This window comes from Dunckerocampus dactyliophorus, chromosome 5 (genome assembly GCF_027744805.1).
Source record: "Dunckerocampus dactyliophorus isolate RoL2022-P2 chromosome 5, RoL_Ddac_1.1, whole genome shotgun sequence".
Lineage (NCBI taxonomy): Eukaryota > Metazoa > Chordata > Actinopteri > Syngnathiformes > Syngnathidae > Dunckerocampus > Dunckerocampus dactyliophorus.
The window spans coordinates 3,660,526-3,678,960 of NC_072823.1; the positions used below are offsets into that span (position 1 = coordinate 3,660,526).

The 18,435-nt window shown below is 42.5% G+C and overlaps 2 protein-coding genes across 3 annotated transcripts in view; both read left to right on the forward strand.

The window, feature by feature from the left end:
• Window positions 1-13,180, forward strand: part of c5h12orf4 (chromosome 5 C12orf4 homolog) — a 50,027-nt gene extending 36,847 nt beyond the window's left edge. The window contains exon 16 of the transcript XR_008570554.1: window positions 13,125-13,180. The gene's annotated coding sequence lies outside the window, so the exon portion shown is untranslated. The remainder of the gene's footprint in view (window positions 1-13,124) is intronic.
• The window catches only part of slc45a3 (solute carrier family 45 member 3), a 41,799-nt gene that overhangs the window by 13,609 nt on the left and 9,755 nt on the right, over window positions 1-18,435 (forward strand). The window contains exon 1 of one of the 2 annotated variants that reach the window (XM_054777893.1): window positions 13,308-13,455. The exons of the other annotated variant lie outside the window; for it this stretch is intronic. Within the exon in view, the coding sequence (XP_054633868.1) occupies window positions 13,308-13,455 (148 nt within the window). Of the gene's footprint in view, window positions 1-13,307; window positions 13,456-18,435 lie in introns of those variants that run through there. 2 annotated transcript variants of the gene reach the window in all.

Here is an 18,435-nt window from a genome sequence, read left to right on the forward strand (position 1 = left end):
CTTATTTGATCGAAGTATCTCACATATTTTAGACTTGTTTCCATTATTAGCCTACACACAAAACTATATAATTTCACATGTGGGTTGTCAGTGTTTCCCACAGAACCGCAATCTACCTGTGGTGTTAGGTAGATTATGTAATTGTCTGATTTGCAATGATGCAAAACTCCAGAGTGATGCCAATTGTGGTATGAGCGTATTAGTTGTGTTAAAGGGATAGTTCCAATTTTTGTTACATGTTGACATCCCCATCAGCAGTGTAGTACATCAACAGTGACTTAGCCCCCCCCCCTCCCGTGAGCAGAGTTCTGGTCGTGTTTCGGTGATGAGGAACATAGTTCCGGTTAGTTGTTGGGGCCACTTAAGCAAAGACTTTGGCTTCTCAAAACAATATGCGTTCAAAAGAGTAAGACATTTGCATCCCAAAAAAATGCCTCACAATCCTCACAATCGCTCAGCGTTACTTTCTCTCCCGTCGTGGGTGGTTCCACCAGCTAACTGGAACCACGTTCCTCATCAACGAAATCCGATCAGCTCACGAGACGAAGTGGGGAAGAAGTACCAGACCCCCCCCGGCCTCTTTGACGGCCACGTCTGGCCCGTGTACTTGAAACATAAGAACATCATGAGCTCGTCAGCTCACGAGACAAAGTCACTGTTGATGCACTGCACTGCTAATGGGAATGTCATACAACATCATGTCAAAAAATTGGAACTATCCCTTTCAAGCAGCAGAGTCAGCACGCCATCTACTGTACGGATTTGTAACGACAATCTAAGACCCATTGTAATGTGTTTGTGAACAAGGGCAAACAGGTCGCGTCAAATCTAAGAGCAAGTCTAAGAAATGTAAGAAGCGTGGCAGGCCGCCACAAATCAACAAATGTATGGGAGACACTTGTCTTATTGGTGGGCTGTATTTTTTTTCCCCACCCTTATTCCAGTTGTCAGTTTATTTCCACGACACCCCCCAATTAATTTATGATTTACTGTGAGGTTGACACAGATGCTGCTTGTTGAATCTTTAAAAGGAAATGACATCATTCATGGTACAGTTTTATGGATGGATTCAACATTTAAAAATATTTTAACCATTAATGATGATGTGGTCTTATGCACCAGATGACTCCTTGAATGGAACACATTTTCAACGTTATAGTGTTATGTTTCATCATGTGACCTCCTGTACATCTTAGGATAATTGCGATGCAAGCTAATGGCTATGTATGGGTCTCTCTTTTTAAACATCTGCGTCACGTATTTACTTAAAGGTTAATTTGTTGTGGAAGTACACAAGTGAGTGATGGATTCCTCCCGTCCCGTCTTTGGTGTTTTGTATAATGTGGCTGACATTTCAGCTTAAATGGCTCTTTGCTGCCATGCTTTCAGAGGTCGCCTCTTAGCTCTATTTCTGGTGCACTCTTTGGGTTTTGTTGGTTTTTATCAAAACAGGGTGCAGTTTATCATAGCTTATTATGGGCCATGTTGGGTTTGGCCGGCGCTGGAGAATGCATGTTTGCGGAAATGGGTGCCACGGAAGTGAAATGTTTTCTTGGAATGTACAGTGTGCTTGTTTCTTTTAGCCAAAGCTATTGTTTGGTCAAAAGTGACTTCTTTGAATAATTGTCAAAGCTTATAAGGATTCTTACGATTGATGCTCTCTGATACATGATAAGAGGCAACTCATGTCATAAAGATACTGGCAGATGCTGAATTTTTTTTTTGGTGCTATTTGGCCTCTCTTTGACACGCTAACGTAGGTTTTTGTCCTTAAAAAAAGCTGTGTGTTTGTGGACAGGTAAAACTGAGCTTGTTGGTTTGTCATAAGAAATGTGCGACATATCATGTTTTTACAACCACAATTAACAACAGAAGTGTTGGTTTCATTTTGTGCATGTTTGCGCCTTAACACTTGGGCGATTAAAAAAAAACTAAACACACAAAAAAAGTGTTTTCTGGGCTGTGTGGAAGCAAGCACTGATTTTAAATATAATGTATAGGTCTAATATATATATCAATGTATTAACAAACAAAAGCATTATAATGCACGATTAAATCAGCTGTAGTTGCTTTTTCTGGCTCCCGATTGGTCAAAATGCGCACGGCAGTCGATGGTGTTTTATGTGGACAAACTTTATTTTTAAAAACTCTACTTGTGTGGATGGAGGTTGTTTTTTTTGTGGGAGAAAGCAGAGTAAGGGCTACAACTTTTTCACTTCCAATCTGATACCGATATTGCAGCCTTTAATATCTGCAGATACTGGTATCAGCAAAAATTATTCATACTTGTATAACTTATTTTGTCGTGTGGAATGTGAGTAGGCCTGTTGCGATAACACATTTTGCTCGTCGATAATTGTGCTACAAATTATCGTCGATAATGGATATTATCGGCATCGCTTAGACATTTTTTAAATTGTTTATTTGGCATAATATAAGCCGGTGTGTCTGGCTCACCTCTTTCCTCAGCTCACTGTGATCGGTTTTATCGTTTCTTTTGAGGACCATCGACTCTCCGCTGGTGTATGATTGTCAGGAATGACTTAAAATCTGTGTCATGCACTCAACTTGTTTATTCTGTTTATAATTTCCGTTGATGTAATATTTCCACACTGGGGATGTTGCATTCGCCTTAAAAATCATCGCTGCTGTGCCTTCATTCATGCTAGCGCTTGCTGGCTCATGATGCTCACTGCGAACACTCTGTGTTCTGTATCCACTTACTTAGCCCCGCCTCCACAAAGAGGCTGAATGAGAGGAGAAGAGGGTGCACTCTCTCCGTTCATTTCAGAGTGAACCTTCCTGTCATCCAGCCTGTGTGGTACAGACAAACGAGCAGATGGAACACAGGCATATATGCACATGTCAATTTATCGTGCGTAGGGGTGCGTCATAGTTATCAACCTTTTTTTTATTGTCTGATTAATCATTTTAATGGTTATCGTGACAGGCCTAAATTTGAGAAAAGGTTTGATCAAGTAATATTACTCAGAGACCAATAATCAGCAACAGCAGGTATGAGAAAAACGTCTTCATGCATGGGGGGTATAGTTTCATCAACAATGTAGTGGCAGCTAGGCATAATGTAGCAAGGTTCGAGATGCTGAATTAAACATTTAAACCCGACTTTACTCACCAACAAAAGGGGCTGGTCACCTTTTCTGTCATAATGACTTCTTGTCGTCCTGTGGGAGTTTCCTGTGTGATGCTGCTTCAAATGCGGGATGAGGGCGGTGGTATTAAACTTCTCCGGTTCTGTGCCACCACGGGAAACCTTGTGCATGCCAAGTTTCGCACTCAGTTGCAACATCTTCTTCAGACTTTAACGAAAATAAAATACACACGGGCGACATCACTCCTACTCCCTGGTACTCTGTTAACACGTTAGCACACGCTGCTGTTGTGTTCACAGGGGCTGTGCTGGGCAGGAGTCTGGAATCGACTGCTTGTAGCGCCGTGCCAATATTGGAGGTTTTAGATGCAAGCCGATGTAATCCGATACTCGGGATTTGTGTGTGAGATTCATTCTGCCCATAGGTCTTGAGTGTTATCCTTAACCCTAGGCCACAACCGGTCGTACGGGCTCCTGCGGCCGGTCTACGTGCAAAAAAACCCCGTAAAGAACGCATGCAACGTGCTGATTTTCGAGGTTCTTTGTCATGTCAAACTCATGCGTCGTCCACCCAGCCAACGTACTGTATATCTTTTGTACGTTTTGCTGGTGTCCGGTTTGGGCAAAATGAAAACGTTTTCGTACGTTGCACATGCGGACTTTGTATGTGTGTCGTGTGCCAGACATGTACCTCACATACTTATTTATTGCGGCCAACGCATGTTCAGATATTTCTTTTGTCCTCCGTACGTGTCAAGATCGTACTCCTTCATGGTCGCCAAACAAAAAAAATGCAGTGATTTTGGGGACCACCAAAAACCCGTGTGGCCAAAATATGTACGTATTTGCTGTACGTCCTGTTGTGGCCTTGGTTTTAGATGACCATCATCTTTTTCAGGCCACTGACTGAATCATCTCATTGGTTTCCATACATGTGGCAAAGACTGGTTGAATGGAAACTTTTGTGTTCTCTTCCCAGTGAATTGTTGTCATGATAGCGGTTTATGTTCAAGACAAACATTTCTCCTCGGAGCGACTCGTCCTACACTGAAGAGATCATCCACCTCTGACAAATACATTTTCAAAGCGAGGACCTTGTTTTGTTTTGTCTGCCCTTGCTTTAACAAACTCCCCGTTTATCAGCGCAAGAGTTTGAGCGTAGGTGAAGCATTATTGTTTGTCCTCCAGGTCGCAGCGGTGATCATCAGTTTTTATCTAAAGTGGGATTCCCGGGAAGGGAAGCTCCTCCTGTTGCAGCGCTGCAGCTGTTAACCCACACTCTGTCTTCATATTGATCAACCTCTGGGCCCCAGAAATGGTGATTCCTCAAAGCTAGCTGTAATGTAACGATATTACTCCCCGTCTCCTCCTCCCATCACGAACCACTCTCCCTTTTAGAGCTCCCTCCGCTCCACTTTTTCCTTCCCTAATTTTATCAGATTAAAAGCCTTTCTGTAGGGGACTAGCCCTGTCTTACTGGCATGGGGTAGAGGCATAGCGGTTTGTTAGAGGTGAAGTGCGTGCATGCATATGTGCCTACTCAAATAGGCTTAATGCTGGCTAAGCTAGTGAACCAGGAAAAGGGTTGAAGAAGTGACAGACAAGTTGTCCTTCAGGAGTGGGTGCTTAAAGGGACTGTTGGCAACTGTTTCATGCCTGCCTATTGGGTGTTAACTTTTGAACACGATTGAAGCTTACCCGGCGCATTAGTTATGTTTGTTGGCAAGGATTGAATGTATAGCGTATGGTAACAACAACATGGCTGCAAATTGTTGGCCGCTTCTCTGAGACTGCTTTCGTGCACGTGCGTGCACATAGATTTGAGACAGCCATGAGTGGCAGCTAGGGATGTAACATTCGGTCCACCCCCTGCATGGGACAATCCACCGTATGGACTGGCGGTTTAGCGGTACATTTTGCTCCATGTGTGGCGAAAAGCCCTACCCGTGGCCTAATCCCATATTGTACATACAGTATTTCAAGTGAGGCACAGTCTGCTTAAAAGCGAACGAAAAGGCGAGGAATTCGTCGACGGAGTATATAATGGCGATGAGCGGTATGGCCCCGCCCGATATGTGGAGGTTGGCCCCCTGCCTCTTGGCCCCAATGTCAAGGTGCGGTGCAACTGTTTCTGAACACTTGCTGGCCAATGGACATTATTTGGTACAATCTTTTCTTTTTAAACCGCTGTTGGTAACATATGCTAGCCAGTGGTGGTGGTGGTGTATTTTTGGGGTGAAAAGAGTGTAATTTGGAGCCAAGGAGGGATGGCGCCTTTTATGTAAGACTAAGAAAAAGGGAGGTAATGAGAATGGAGGGGAGATGGCCGTGCCCTGCAGTTTAACATGTTCCTGTGTCAGGGAGTACAATACACAACTTTTCCAGTATGCTTAAAGATTGTAAGAAGACTCGCTTGGGGAGTTGTGAGGGCATGTTATGGTATCAATTCGTTCTTTGTCTTCTAACTGGACTCATGTTACGCAGCACAGGTGACTATTGTGTCTTAACTGACTAGTCTTCTCGGTTTTAGCTACAGAGCAGTTTTGATTTGCACAGCAACGGGAGGACAGAAATGATTCTTCACGTGCTTTGGGATTTTTGCAGTTCCCACCTTACAGGCACAGACAGAGACAGAGTGACGAAGAGTGACTAATGGGAGGGATGGAGGAAAAGGAGGTGGCTAAGTAGCAGAGGCGGGAACAGTGCATATAGACAGAAGATAAAGAAAAATAGACACAGTGGCACAAGGAGCTTGGCTACGACTGCTTTGTGATTTTTATATACCGAGAAAAATGGATTTCATCCTCCATTGTCAGCAATACGTATAGTGATCCTTCTTAGCCTCTAGCTCTCTGGATGGTGAGTATCATTTTTCCTAATAATCCGTTTTGTTCTGGGTCATCACGAACATGAAGTATAGAGCTGCAACAATTAATCGATTATCCAATTAATCGACATCTATTTTGATGTTCAATTAATTGTTTTTTGATTTAAAAATGTAAATATTCTCAGATTTCAGCCTCTCAACTGTAAATATGTTTTCATTTCCTTAGTCATCCATGAAAGCAGACCTATTTCGGTAAAACAAGATATTCGCACACATCAGCTTTGACAACAGCGATCAACATTTTTGCCTCTTGTCTGATGCGTTGCGGACCCAACTACTAACTGTTTGTGTTTGGTTCATATTGATTCGGTCCGTCCGGGGCCTAACCAGTTGCTCGATTTATCAAAAAATTATTTACATTATTTAGACCATGTTCACTTACAAATGTATTTATTTCTCACGTTTAAAAACAACAAATGCACATCGTGACTGTAAAACTCCCGTCACACTGTTTATCTGAGCTACAGTTTGTGAGCAGAAGGCTGGCGTGCCATCTACCAGCTTAATGTTGATTTCAACCAAATTAGAATTTTAACTGCTCTGTTGAATACATGTAAACGCACCTGATCATGCTTGAATGAAAACTCATTAACTTTTGCATTAGCTCTTAGTCGTCCTCTGGCTGCACCACAATAGGTTTTCAGTCCCTGGAATGCAACAGTCTGTGGGGAGCCACGTTATCAGCCTCATTGACTCACAAGAGGCTACACGGCTGAACTGTGCTGCACTTCCATTGTTGTGTTATTTGCCATGGCCAGCGCCATAACTGGCAGCCCCTCAAAATGTTGCTGGCCTCAGTCAAAGGTGAGCAGGATCACAGAAATGAGGTCACCCCGACTGCTGTTGCATTCCTGTCATGTTCACCTGATAAGTCCATACTTGACTGTGTGTGTGCATGTGGTCGCTGTACCTCCGCAATGTCAGGGGAGGCTCAGGAAAGTGCTAAACATAGTGTAGTTACTTTATTAGGAAATCAGCTATCTACATGGTCTTTACAACAGTTTGCATCATTTTTCATGGATAAAACTACAAAAGCACTTGGAGCATAGACCTACGCCAAGCGCCATAGTTCGCCCCGTATTGTGATTTACGCCATAAATATTCGTCCTACATTTATTTTAGATTCCTTGAGCGTGAAAACATACCATGAAATTGTTTTGAATGACTTAAAGAATGTTAACAATGCTAGCATGCTAACATTAGCATGCTCACACCCAGCATACTGGAGTAGTGCTAAGTGTTTGTATAAGTGCCTGAAAATGCTAAAAATGCGATTATTAGGGGTGTAGCAATACGTGTATCTGTATCGAACCATTCAATACACATGCGTACCGAACCGTGACACCTGCATCAAACAATATGCAGTTTCATATTTATTTGATCAACTTCTGAGGGCGCTCTGTGTATCCGCGATCAGCTTCTCTGGCTAAGGTTGCATTGTCAAGCACAGAGCCACTGAGCTCCGCCTCCCACATTCATACATGCTGAAAATGTTGAAAAATGTTGGCAATTTCAATAAAATTCTAATTAAAAAAGGCAAGGTAATGTATTTTTTGTATCAAAACAATATCAAAGTGCTCAATGTTCATGTTGATGTCTACCCTTGAAAATAGCCAAAAATGCTATTACGCTAATATTAGCGTGCTATCAATGCTAACGTGCTAACATCAGCATGTTAACACCTAGCATGATATCGCAATGTACCAGAAAAGCTAAATGTCCCGAACAAGTGCTCTGAGCATTTTTTGTGGAGTTATATTCACAAATGCCGAAACTTCAATTTTAAAAATTAAAAAAAATTCTGGATCCAGACTGTGATCACCCCCAAAATGTAATCAGTTCTTCCATATGCCATTTCCTACATTTCCTGAAAATTTCATCCAAACCCATTCTGAACTTTTCAAGTTAACAGATAAACGCTAGCAAAAACATAACTTGGACTTGCGCTTTGTGCGGCGCTTGGCGGAGGTAATAAGAGCTTTTCTGGTACATTGGAGAAGAAGTGTCATTTTTAACTGTTGAAATATTTCTAACACAATTGTCTTGTTAAAGACAACTGGATAATGACAAGGAACTTGTCTGACAATTCTGTTAAACATTGATTTGTGCTGCGTGTCTGCTCATTTGAAGAGCAACACCGCCGGCAGTGTTGACCCTACCCCCATCCTGTAATCTTAAGCCCACATCCGTCACTGTGACCTCTGACCCTCCTTTCCACCACAAATCATGTGTGCAACTTGCAAATGTTCTCTTCCTGTTTTGCCAAATGATCAAAGATGTTAATTTGCGGGAGGAAACGGGAGGCATCTTGACTTTATGATGACTTGTAGTGCAGCCTGTCATTTCCATGTTTAACCACGTTTGTGTGGGGCAATATCAAACCAGACCTAACCCATGGCAGTGACTGTCAGAACGATTGTTTTATGTTGATTTGCACAGTTTTAGGTTTGTTGCAATGACAATTGTGGCGCCCCCTACGGGTTGTGCTTTAAATGCTTTGGAATATGCTAGCTACATGTAATACAGATATCTTCAAATGTTTTATCATCACGACACAAATGGTCAATGACTGATGGACAATTAGATGCTAAGTCCCGCCCCAGCAAAGGCATTTTGCTTAATGTTGGCCAAGTTTTTTCTGCCTCCTTCGTACAAATGTTTAATCAATCAAATTTCACATAAGAATTTTAGGCTTCCCTCGTACACAGTGAAGCTTTTCATGGACAAGTGAGTGCATTGTAGACACTAGCTCAACTGATGTTACAGGCCTCTTGCTTGTCATTATGCTGTTCTGTATGCATTGTTCCGAGTCCAGAAAGGTCTGTAGGAAGTACGTCTGGGAAGCTGCCTGTATCGAGGCTGGCGTTTCTGCCCCTTCGTGCCAACGATCAGGCCCATTAGAGTGCAGGAACTCGAAAGGGAGCCAAGCCAAAGAGCTGCAGCCATTCACTTTGAGCCAAAAACACAAGCAGCTCAACCTGCTGAGGTTTCTGCAGCCGCAGTCTTAACTGTGGTTGTATCGCTGACGTCATGTTGAAGCAACTCCTTCCCCTGCTCCGGTCCAAGCCAAGCTTAATGTTGGGAGACCCCCTACCCCACCCAGTGTTTGTTCATTCACTGTGAAAAAGTTGTAGTAGTGACGTGGTTGTAAGCCTGTATTTTGGATGGCTGTGGTGGAATCTAGCTTATCTGCATGAAGATGTGCTTCACCACCATGGGTTGTGATTGTCTACGTCACAGCTGATCAAGCTTAGGACAGCCTCATTTTGGCTGGCCACATGTCTTAGCCATACCTCATTAAACAGCACTCCTCTCTCTGGCACAGCTTTTACAAAGCTGTGTTGCAAGAATACCACCCTGAACAGCTTTTTAGGAGACTGAATAAGGCTTGGTAATGGAGCAGCAGGAACGTTGACAAACGCCTCTACTGCCCAAAGTTTGAGATTTTTTTGCAACGTTATATTGTAAAAGCATCATTTTTAAAGGTTATATGGAACTGTGAAGCACATGACACCTGAAGATCTCTCACGGCACGCTAATGTGCCGCAAAACAGTGGGATTCACTGCAGTAGAACACGGTCTGTTTTGGGACACTGGTCACCTTGAATTTGTTCAAATCAGAATCCGTTTTGCCAAATGAAATTATCAAAATTGAATTATCCCATTCCAGGGTCAACTGCAAAGTGTTTATTAACTGAATGGGCAATGCAGCGTTTCCCATACCGCCACAAATAGATCTGGCGCTACCTGTTGGCCCTCGCTCATAAGCACATTATAGTGGGACTGTCTGTAAATGCAGCTTGTCGTTACAACTCCGTAACTTTCCTTAACACACCAGACAAAGATGTAGCAGGAGGGCTCAGTGATGGCAACTTTGTTGATATAGTCGTATATATTTCTTGACAAATCTTGTGACTTTTTGTGGTCTTATTGGACACTCATCATGAAAGCATGCATCACTCTTCTCAACAAGCAGCGAATCCTGCTCTTAATTTTTAACGTTTCCCTGACATTTTTTGGCCTTTCCAAACAACTATTCTTTGTTGACATCACATTGCGAAGCTATGGGATCACTGCAGGGAGAGAAGACGGCTGCCGCTAGCATAGCAAGCTACCGAGCTAACTAATTAGCCTCTCCATTTTACTTATTCTGAACTTGGTTTCAAACGGAGTGGGTGCTTGCTCGAATTTGGCTTTTATTGTTAAAAATAAGCATCACATAACTGTACATGTGTTCATGAAAGAGTGACATTTGCATGTCTTTGAAATCCATCCATCCATCCATTTTCTATACCGCATCTCCTCATTAGGGTCGCGGGGGAATGCTGGAGCCTATCCCAGCTGACTTCGGGCGACAGGCAGGGTACACCCTGGACTGGTCGCCAGCCAATCGCAGGGCACATATAGACAAACAATCGTTCACACTCACATTCATACCTATGGACAATTTAGAGTCACCAATTAACCTCACCTGCATGTTTTTGGAATGTGGGAGGAAACCGGAGTGCCCGGAGAAAACCCACGCGCACACGGGGAGAACATGCATACTCCACACAGAAATGCCCAAGGGAGAATCGAACCCAGGTCTTCCCGATCTGCAGACTGTGACTGTGTGGCCAACATGCTAACCACTCCCGTCTTTGAAATCCCTGATGGCATAACTGTGAAACAAAGTGGTTGTACAAAGTAAATAATTGGTAGATTTAGTAGACAACAAAAGGTACCACTAGAATTTCCTTTTAAAGACTCGTGAAATGATGAACGAGAGAAGGCCAGAGACGCTGGTATGTAACAACCATTGTTGTTCCCAAGTTACAACTGTGTTTAGTCTTGAGTAGTAATTGATTATCGTGACAGGCCTAGTTGCAGATATCTTTATTTCACTTTAAAACGCTGTATAATAGTCTTATAATAAATGTGGACGTGTGGTTTAGATTGTAGATTAACAGTTGCATCTATCTTTATCTCTCAGAGATGCGTGTGTGGGGGAAAAAAACTAGAATGTTCTCCTTGACGGGCCCTGACGGCAAGGACGTTATTCTCATGGGGCACTAAAGTGTGGTATTATAGTGTTTTACAAAGTCACGGCTTACCATGGTGTAAAAAAATGCAGTTTCTCATGTTTCTCTAGTCGTCCTCTGCTGCAGCCGAGTGGGCGCCACAGGAAGAGTTGCACCGTGCTGGTCGGGGTGTTTGTGTGCAATGTGCAGGGGCCAGGTAATCGGTCAGGGTGCAGCACAGACACGCACAGGAACGGAGCGACAGAATCTACACGCAGCAAAATAAGTCAACACATCGGTTACATATTCACCGATATTGATTAATGGATGATACGTCATAATCAACCGGGCTCTAGTTTACGTACATTTTTTGGTTAGCATACTACATGCTGTGCATCTTATTGTGTTACTGATCCAACTGTGTTTTTAACGCATTTTTAATTACAAAATGTCCTTGTTAGCGGCTTGTTGGAAACAGGAAGTCAGCTCCCTTGCTGTCTATGATGTCATCAGCGGTGTGTTATGCCACAAGTCTTAAAAATGTTAACACAAAACCCAATTTTATAGTTTTACATGCATAAAACAATTGTAAATATTATCTAATAAAATACAAACACGGATGGGAATTTGCCGATACCACGTCTGGAAAAATAAGATCCAGCTGGTATCCCCACCAGCTATCTTGCTAGCTGTCCACAAAAGGTAATAAAGGACATGATGTGGCAGCGAGATCAACCCGGACCCCACCTTTTGTGTTTTGCCAGAATTATTTCTTGAATTCAACAGTGTTCCTCTCCTTTATCAAAATGCTGGCACTTTTTTGGCTCCATTTTTTTGGCTCCATTTTGGGTTGTTTTGCAGCCGTGATCAAAAGAAAAGCAGAGACTTGAGGTGAGAACGGATTACTTGGAGTTTCCTTTGGATTTTTTTAAAAATTTGATTTGGGAAGAGTACATTTTGCTTAGAGTTGGACCTTTTGGTACAGATTAATGACGCTAACCAAGGTTCCACTGCATGACAGTTTTTAATTTCCTCTTTTTCCCATGAAAGAGATGATGTCAGTGTTGCGAGGAAGGAACAGATGGGCAGCATTGGAAGAGAAATGTCGCACCAAATGCAAATATAGCACCTTGTTGTTTCTGTGTTTGTCATGTTCTCACTGTTCTTGAACTGTCTGCTTCAAAAGAACGAATCACACATCACTGGTGGCTAACGATAATGGTTATCTTCAGCCTACTTTTTTCCCCTTTAGAGATTTAAGCTGTTTTTTGCCTTCTAAGTCAAAGTCACATATACAGTCATAGTATATTCTTCCAGTACATTTTCCTACAGAGACAAACTACTCTAAAGTGCCTGGGCAGAGTAGTATCAGCATATAGTGTCTGGAGGATATGGCACGTAATGGAGAATGTCACTAGAAAAATGATACATCAAGGTGTGGTTCACATGTCTCCCGATGGACAGACTGCAGAAACAGATGTTGTGATTGACCTTTAGTGTTAAGTTCACTTGGTCCGCCACAAGGTGATGGATACAACTTCGACACCTTTTTCAAAACTTGCACAACAGGAATTTTCTCTCCAAGCAGTTCTTTCATTGTTGAGGTTACTTTAGGTGCAAAAACTGCAACTGAAAATAAGAAATGTGCACCCTTACCCCAACGTGCAGTCACAGCCTACTTGCCCTACTGGTGACAGGTTGAACTATGGGAAGATTACAGAAACAATACTGAGGCAAAAACTCTGTGCGTTTTGACACTTAAAAGACAAGCAAAGCGGCAGTGGGAGAAAGAATTCTCTTGGCAAATGGTTTGGTGTGTTTGCCACATTGCATTGCTGCAGCTGACTCATCTCCTCTCCGCCTGTTGTTGTTCCTGCTGTCCCAAAGCTGTTGGCGGGGAGCTTTGAGGATGCATCAAAATCACATCCTTTTGACTGCCACTGTCATCTCCGTGTATTTGGACAATATCTTGAAATGTGCAGAGATTTGCTGTGAAAGCTGACAGCTAGGAGGATTGACTTTGCTTCCCCCCCCCCCCAAGTATGCCTCTTGTTGTAGTACATGAACATCGCCTGCCATGGATTGTGTGCTGATTTGAGAAAGCCTTTCTTTTTCTCTTCTGCAGATCCAGAATGCTGAGAGGAGGATGAATCCTTCAGGTCATCGAAGACATCTACGTGTCTTTGCTGCTGTCTGTCCCCGGCAGCCCCATCTGCCTCCCCAAAGTTAACCCCTGCCCCCGCCCTAGTCTCTGCCGTCGCTAGTGGCCATCCCAGAGGGTAGGAAAGGCGAGGCAGCCCCTGTAAATATGCCTGGATGGAGGTCTCAGTGGCGCCTTGTCCTGCTGAACTCCCTTACCTGTGGCCTGGAGATCTGCGTGGCAGCTGGGATCACATATGTGCCCCCGTTGCTGCTGGAGGCTGGAGTGGAGGAGCGCTACATGACGATGGTTCTCGGTAAATACTTGCTAGTACTTGCCTCATAGAGGCAGTGTTTTCTCAGCCAGTACAGGTGGTCTTGCGTTTACGGTGTTTGTTTTGTGGTAACGAACGCGCTCCCATAAATGAATTAAAAACGGAATTTTGGTCCATAAATGCGAGACTCGCTGAACTAGCAACAACTGACAAGAATGCAGCGTGTGCCTGCTCAGCCACACTAGAGGAAGAAAAACATTGCTTATTTGTAGGGGTGACAACATAAACATACAATATTTGTCTTTTAGAGAACACCTCTCTCGCGGGAACAGGTCAGCCAGAAGTCTATCAAACCATAAGCTATGGCATTATATGGGAGTGGAAGCATGCAAGGCAGGATTGGAACCGCACCTTTAAGTGCTTTGCGCACACTATAAACCTTGCCAACCTCGGTGTTCCCAGCATCACTCGTTTCAGATGCTTTTTTAAGTTCCAACAGCTGTTGCGGTGTTAATGTCCAAGCAGAAGTTGTATTGACTAAACTTACATAATGGGTCCCTGACATTCATTTAAAAATATTATGTATTGTAATAATTATGTTCTATATTCAGATTTGTTGAAAGCATATTGTAAATGAGCAAAAATGACATTTGTAGTTCATGTTCCCAGCCATGACGAACTAGCTCTCTGCTCGGGACCCTTTAAGATTTGTCAGATCCAAACACGATCGCTGCATACAGTATGGCGGCTATGAAAACATTTAATATGAGCGTCTTAATTCGGACCTATTTCCTAGTAGCACACTCTTAAGCATCATAGCAACTGTAGTTCTTTTAGCGTAAACATGAAGCTAATCTACTGTAATACATGTGGCTAACTATATCTACACATCAACATAAATGATTAGCAGTAGCAGCTACGTTCAACAGTTAAAAGCATCATGGTTGGGTCATGCATGCAAAGTTATAAAACATTTTAAAATATACCTGTGTGACTCGGTTAAATAAAAAAAAGTATTGTTTCTCCAGGCCTATATTTTGTCATTGTATTGTTTTTAAAATCATTTTAAAGTATTGTCTTGTTCTCGTGAACCCAATATCGTGTATCGTGAAAATGAACTTTGACACTTCATGTCTCCCAAGCGCCAGTGCGACAAGGAAAAGGAAAGCTATCAACATGGAAGTAAAAACGTGTGGCAGAGGAGACACGGCTGCCAATATGTTTGGGTCCGAACTGCTCAACTGTCATGACCATAATTTAGGATAATGATCATCGAATGCTAATAATGGAGAGGGGTCATGGATTCCAAGCGCTGTTACAAGGAAAATCTGGGAGGAGAAGAGGAACTTATCCTTCCAGACTAGCTTGGGACAATATTTTAAGAAGGTAGCAAGGCCCGCAAGACAACTACAGGGAGAATTACCCACCGAGGACCACATTTACTTCAAATGACAGCCTCATCAAGTTTGATCAAAATTCTCTATATTTGAAGCGTAACTTTGATTCTTTTTGGCCCCTTTTCAAAGAGCAGCCTATATTGAATACATTTAGTAATATTTTGCACTAGCAAGTAAGCAAGTAGAGTGTTGTGTTATTCTACAAAAGCCTGCGGTCTGTGTCAAGAATTATTGTCATTAGGAAACATGATTGGGATTTTGAGGGACAAATGACATTGGCCCACCCTTTTTGCAAGTCTGCTGTGTCTACATAGGCGTTCATGCCCATGTGACTATGCACTTGCTTAACTTCTGCCACAGTCACTCTCATCATTCCTCACTCGCTGGCCAGAGGTCTGCTTTCCATAGTTCACGTGCGTACATAATCTTGCAAGCGTATTTCAGCAGACGTCCAAACTGTCGTCTCTACGGACTAAGGAGGTGGTGTTTACTGCCCGTGTCATCAGTGCTGTGCTGTTGCCTTGCATTGTCTTTGGCCTCAGCCAGAAAAAAATAACTATTGAGTTTGTGTTCTGTGCATCACAATAGCTCAGAGCATTATTTCATAATTGGATGGCATAATGAAACGGGATGTGTAAATTTGACAAACACTGTTGTAATTTTGTTGCAAAGGTTGTGACTCAAATCAGCGATGAAATCACTCGTTTTTTTCTAGTTGGTATGCTCAGGCACTAATTGAAAGGCAGCAAGAGTGCACACCGCCTGGGTAAGAACCATAATCTCCAAACAATTCAGTTTCCCTGCCAAGCAAATAGGCCGACACAGTAGGTTTCACTTGCAATTGTATTTTACCAGTAAAGCTGTTTTCAGTTTCTACGAAAAAGCCGGCGTGTAGCATTTTGTAATTGGCATTGCTTAGATTTGTAGCATAATCCAAGGCATTGTAATTTAAATACAGGCATTTAGCTTTAAATTGAGGGTTTTGATGGAGTGGGACTCCATGCTATGTCCGTCCGAAAAGGTCATTGTTATACAGTATTACTGACCTCGAGGGACAAGCTTCAAGACATCTCAACCCCTTTACCCAAATTTAGTAGATGAAGCCTTTTCTTATATTTTAATGTCTTGAGTATAAAATTGTTTTAACACCATGGAGGTACGTTTATGGCATGGGCATGTCTGGCTTCAAATGGAACTTATTTGTTGATACGAGGGGAGTCGCAAGAGACGAGGCGATGCACGAGATTGGCAGGATGAGACGAGATTTTACTTTTTAACATTGTACTTAGAAAAGTACAATGACAAAATATGACCATGTATGGCAAAATAATGTATGACAATATATCACAATCTACTAATTTCTATTATGCAGCACTCTGCTGCAAAATGTGTGAATGCTACCAGCCACCGAGACAGAGACAGTATGACTAACAAAAGGGCTCACTCCGTTCATGACATTGTTCTATGGAACAAACACGCTAAGGTGCTGAAACCAATGCACAGAGTGAAATCTGTTGCTGCCTGGTTGGAGGCGAGAGACAAGGAAAACGGACACGCATGCACATGGCAATATATTGAGCCAGGCAAAATGATCAAGTTCAATATTCATTAATTGTGTGATTATCATTGTCCCAGGCCTAGTTCCCAAGATACTTTTATTTCAACCTTCACGATCAGGATCGGCTGCCGATACGCTTTATTTTGAAGATCGTATAAAGTTGGCTTCCGTCACGAGATCGGGCCGATCCGGTTGCTGTATCGTGACTCTGGGCCACACTCCAACATGGTAGGGGGAGTAATGTGCCTCAGAGCTGGTTGCCACTTAACTCCCGCCACCCGCAAGAAGAAAATGCAACACCACCATGCAAACATGTCCGCGGTGTACCACGGTGAAGTTAGTTTCACTTTGAATATTTGGCTCTGTAGCTACAGCGATAGTTCCCCCTCACTGTGCCCGGACTGCTGTGTCATGGTGCGGGCAGCTTGCACGGGAAGTGCCGCTCTAACCGCAGGTTGTTTTATACAAGGGGCCATCAATATATAACTTTTGCGTTTAAGAGAGTTTGTTAAAAAAAAAAAAAAAAAAGTCATAGTATTTTGCAATTCCACAAATTCATATTTGTAACAAAAAAAAGGATCGTGATCGGATCAGCAAGACTATATAACGTTGAATTGGATCGGAAGCCAAAAACGGAGACATCCCTATTTACCATTTAGTTTTACATACCGAACACAATTGTAAATCCATAGAAATGATGAATGAAAGGGATAAATGAGCATTTAAGGTTACTTTTACCTTCATTCGAAGACATGATACGGCAGCGAGATCAACACAAACGGCACGGGTTGTGTTTTGCTATGAGTTATTTCTTGACTTCATTAGTGTTTCTGACCTTTTTGTGAAAATGCTGGCACTCGCAACTTCCTTTGGCTCCATTTTGGCTTATTTTGCAGCCGTGATCAAAAGAAAAGCAGAGACTTGGTTAGAGCGAGAAACACTATTGAATTCAAGGAAACACGATGGTGGTGTCTTGATGCCACGTCGTATCTTTGGCAACTATCACGTCTTCAGTGAAGGTATAAGTGACCTTAAATGTTCATTTATCGCTTTCATTTGTCATTTACGTGTATCTAGATTTTTTTTTGTTTTCTACATATAAAACTATAATTGCAAAATTATAGAAGTGTGTTTTGTGTTAACATTGTTGGCTTCCTGTCATTAAATTTCTGGTATTGATTGGATTTCTGTTATTTCTTAAGGGAAAAGTTGATTAGGTGTGAGTATGTTTCGGTTAGAGGTGGGCCTTCTGGAATGGCTTAAAGACGCTAACCAAGGTTCCACTGTATTTACTCCAAATATGTCTTGTTCATAAAGTTCACCAATGCTCTCCCACTGGATGGCAGGGGGTACAGTACATATTTAACCTACAGTATATGTACTCGCCTGTTGCCATTCGTACAACATTTCGTGTGCTGTGATTATGATTCTAATGTAAAATATGTGCATTGGCTCCGCCGAGGTTAGAAAACTCTGCACTCACTGAAAGGTGTTTTAAGCATTGTGGGCAGCTGCATTATCTTGTCAATCCTAAATGCCATACACATGGTCCTCACTAAAAGCGCCTCATGTTCTACGTTGTCTTGTGACTTGCAGATAATGGATACAATTGCACCAAAACCATAGACTGCCTTTTAGATAAGAGAAATGTTCCAGCTTAAATGGGCAAAAACAATCAGCTAAAAAATGACTGTGCCGTCGTAAACCTCTCAGAGGCGGTGCTGGAAGGCAATGTGGGACGGCATTCTCCAATCCTATTACTATAATGGAGGGTCTGAGTTGCTTGGGTGAAGATGTATATTGTGTCTTGGGATGCTAAAAGCCAATTTTGCCAAGCTAGTGTCAGTTCTCCAATGGCTGCTTTCTGCTTCATCTAAAAGCCATTTGTTGGCTGCTCAATGTTCCAGGTAATACTGTATTTCTTTCAGTAGTTCACTCTGGCGGGAATGGACAAAACATGCAGGCTAGTTTAAAAAATCTGTTGGTATGTCTTTAAGAGCATGTGATGCAATGTCACATTGTATTTAAGGCAGCATTCTATGTGGTGTTTGCGGTTTGGGCTAGACA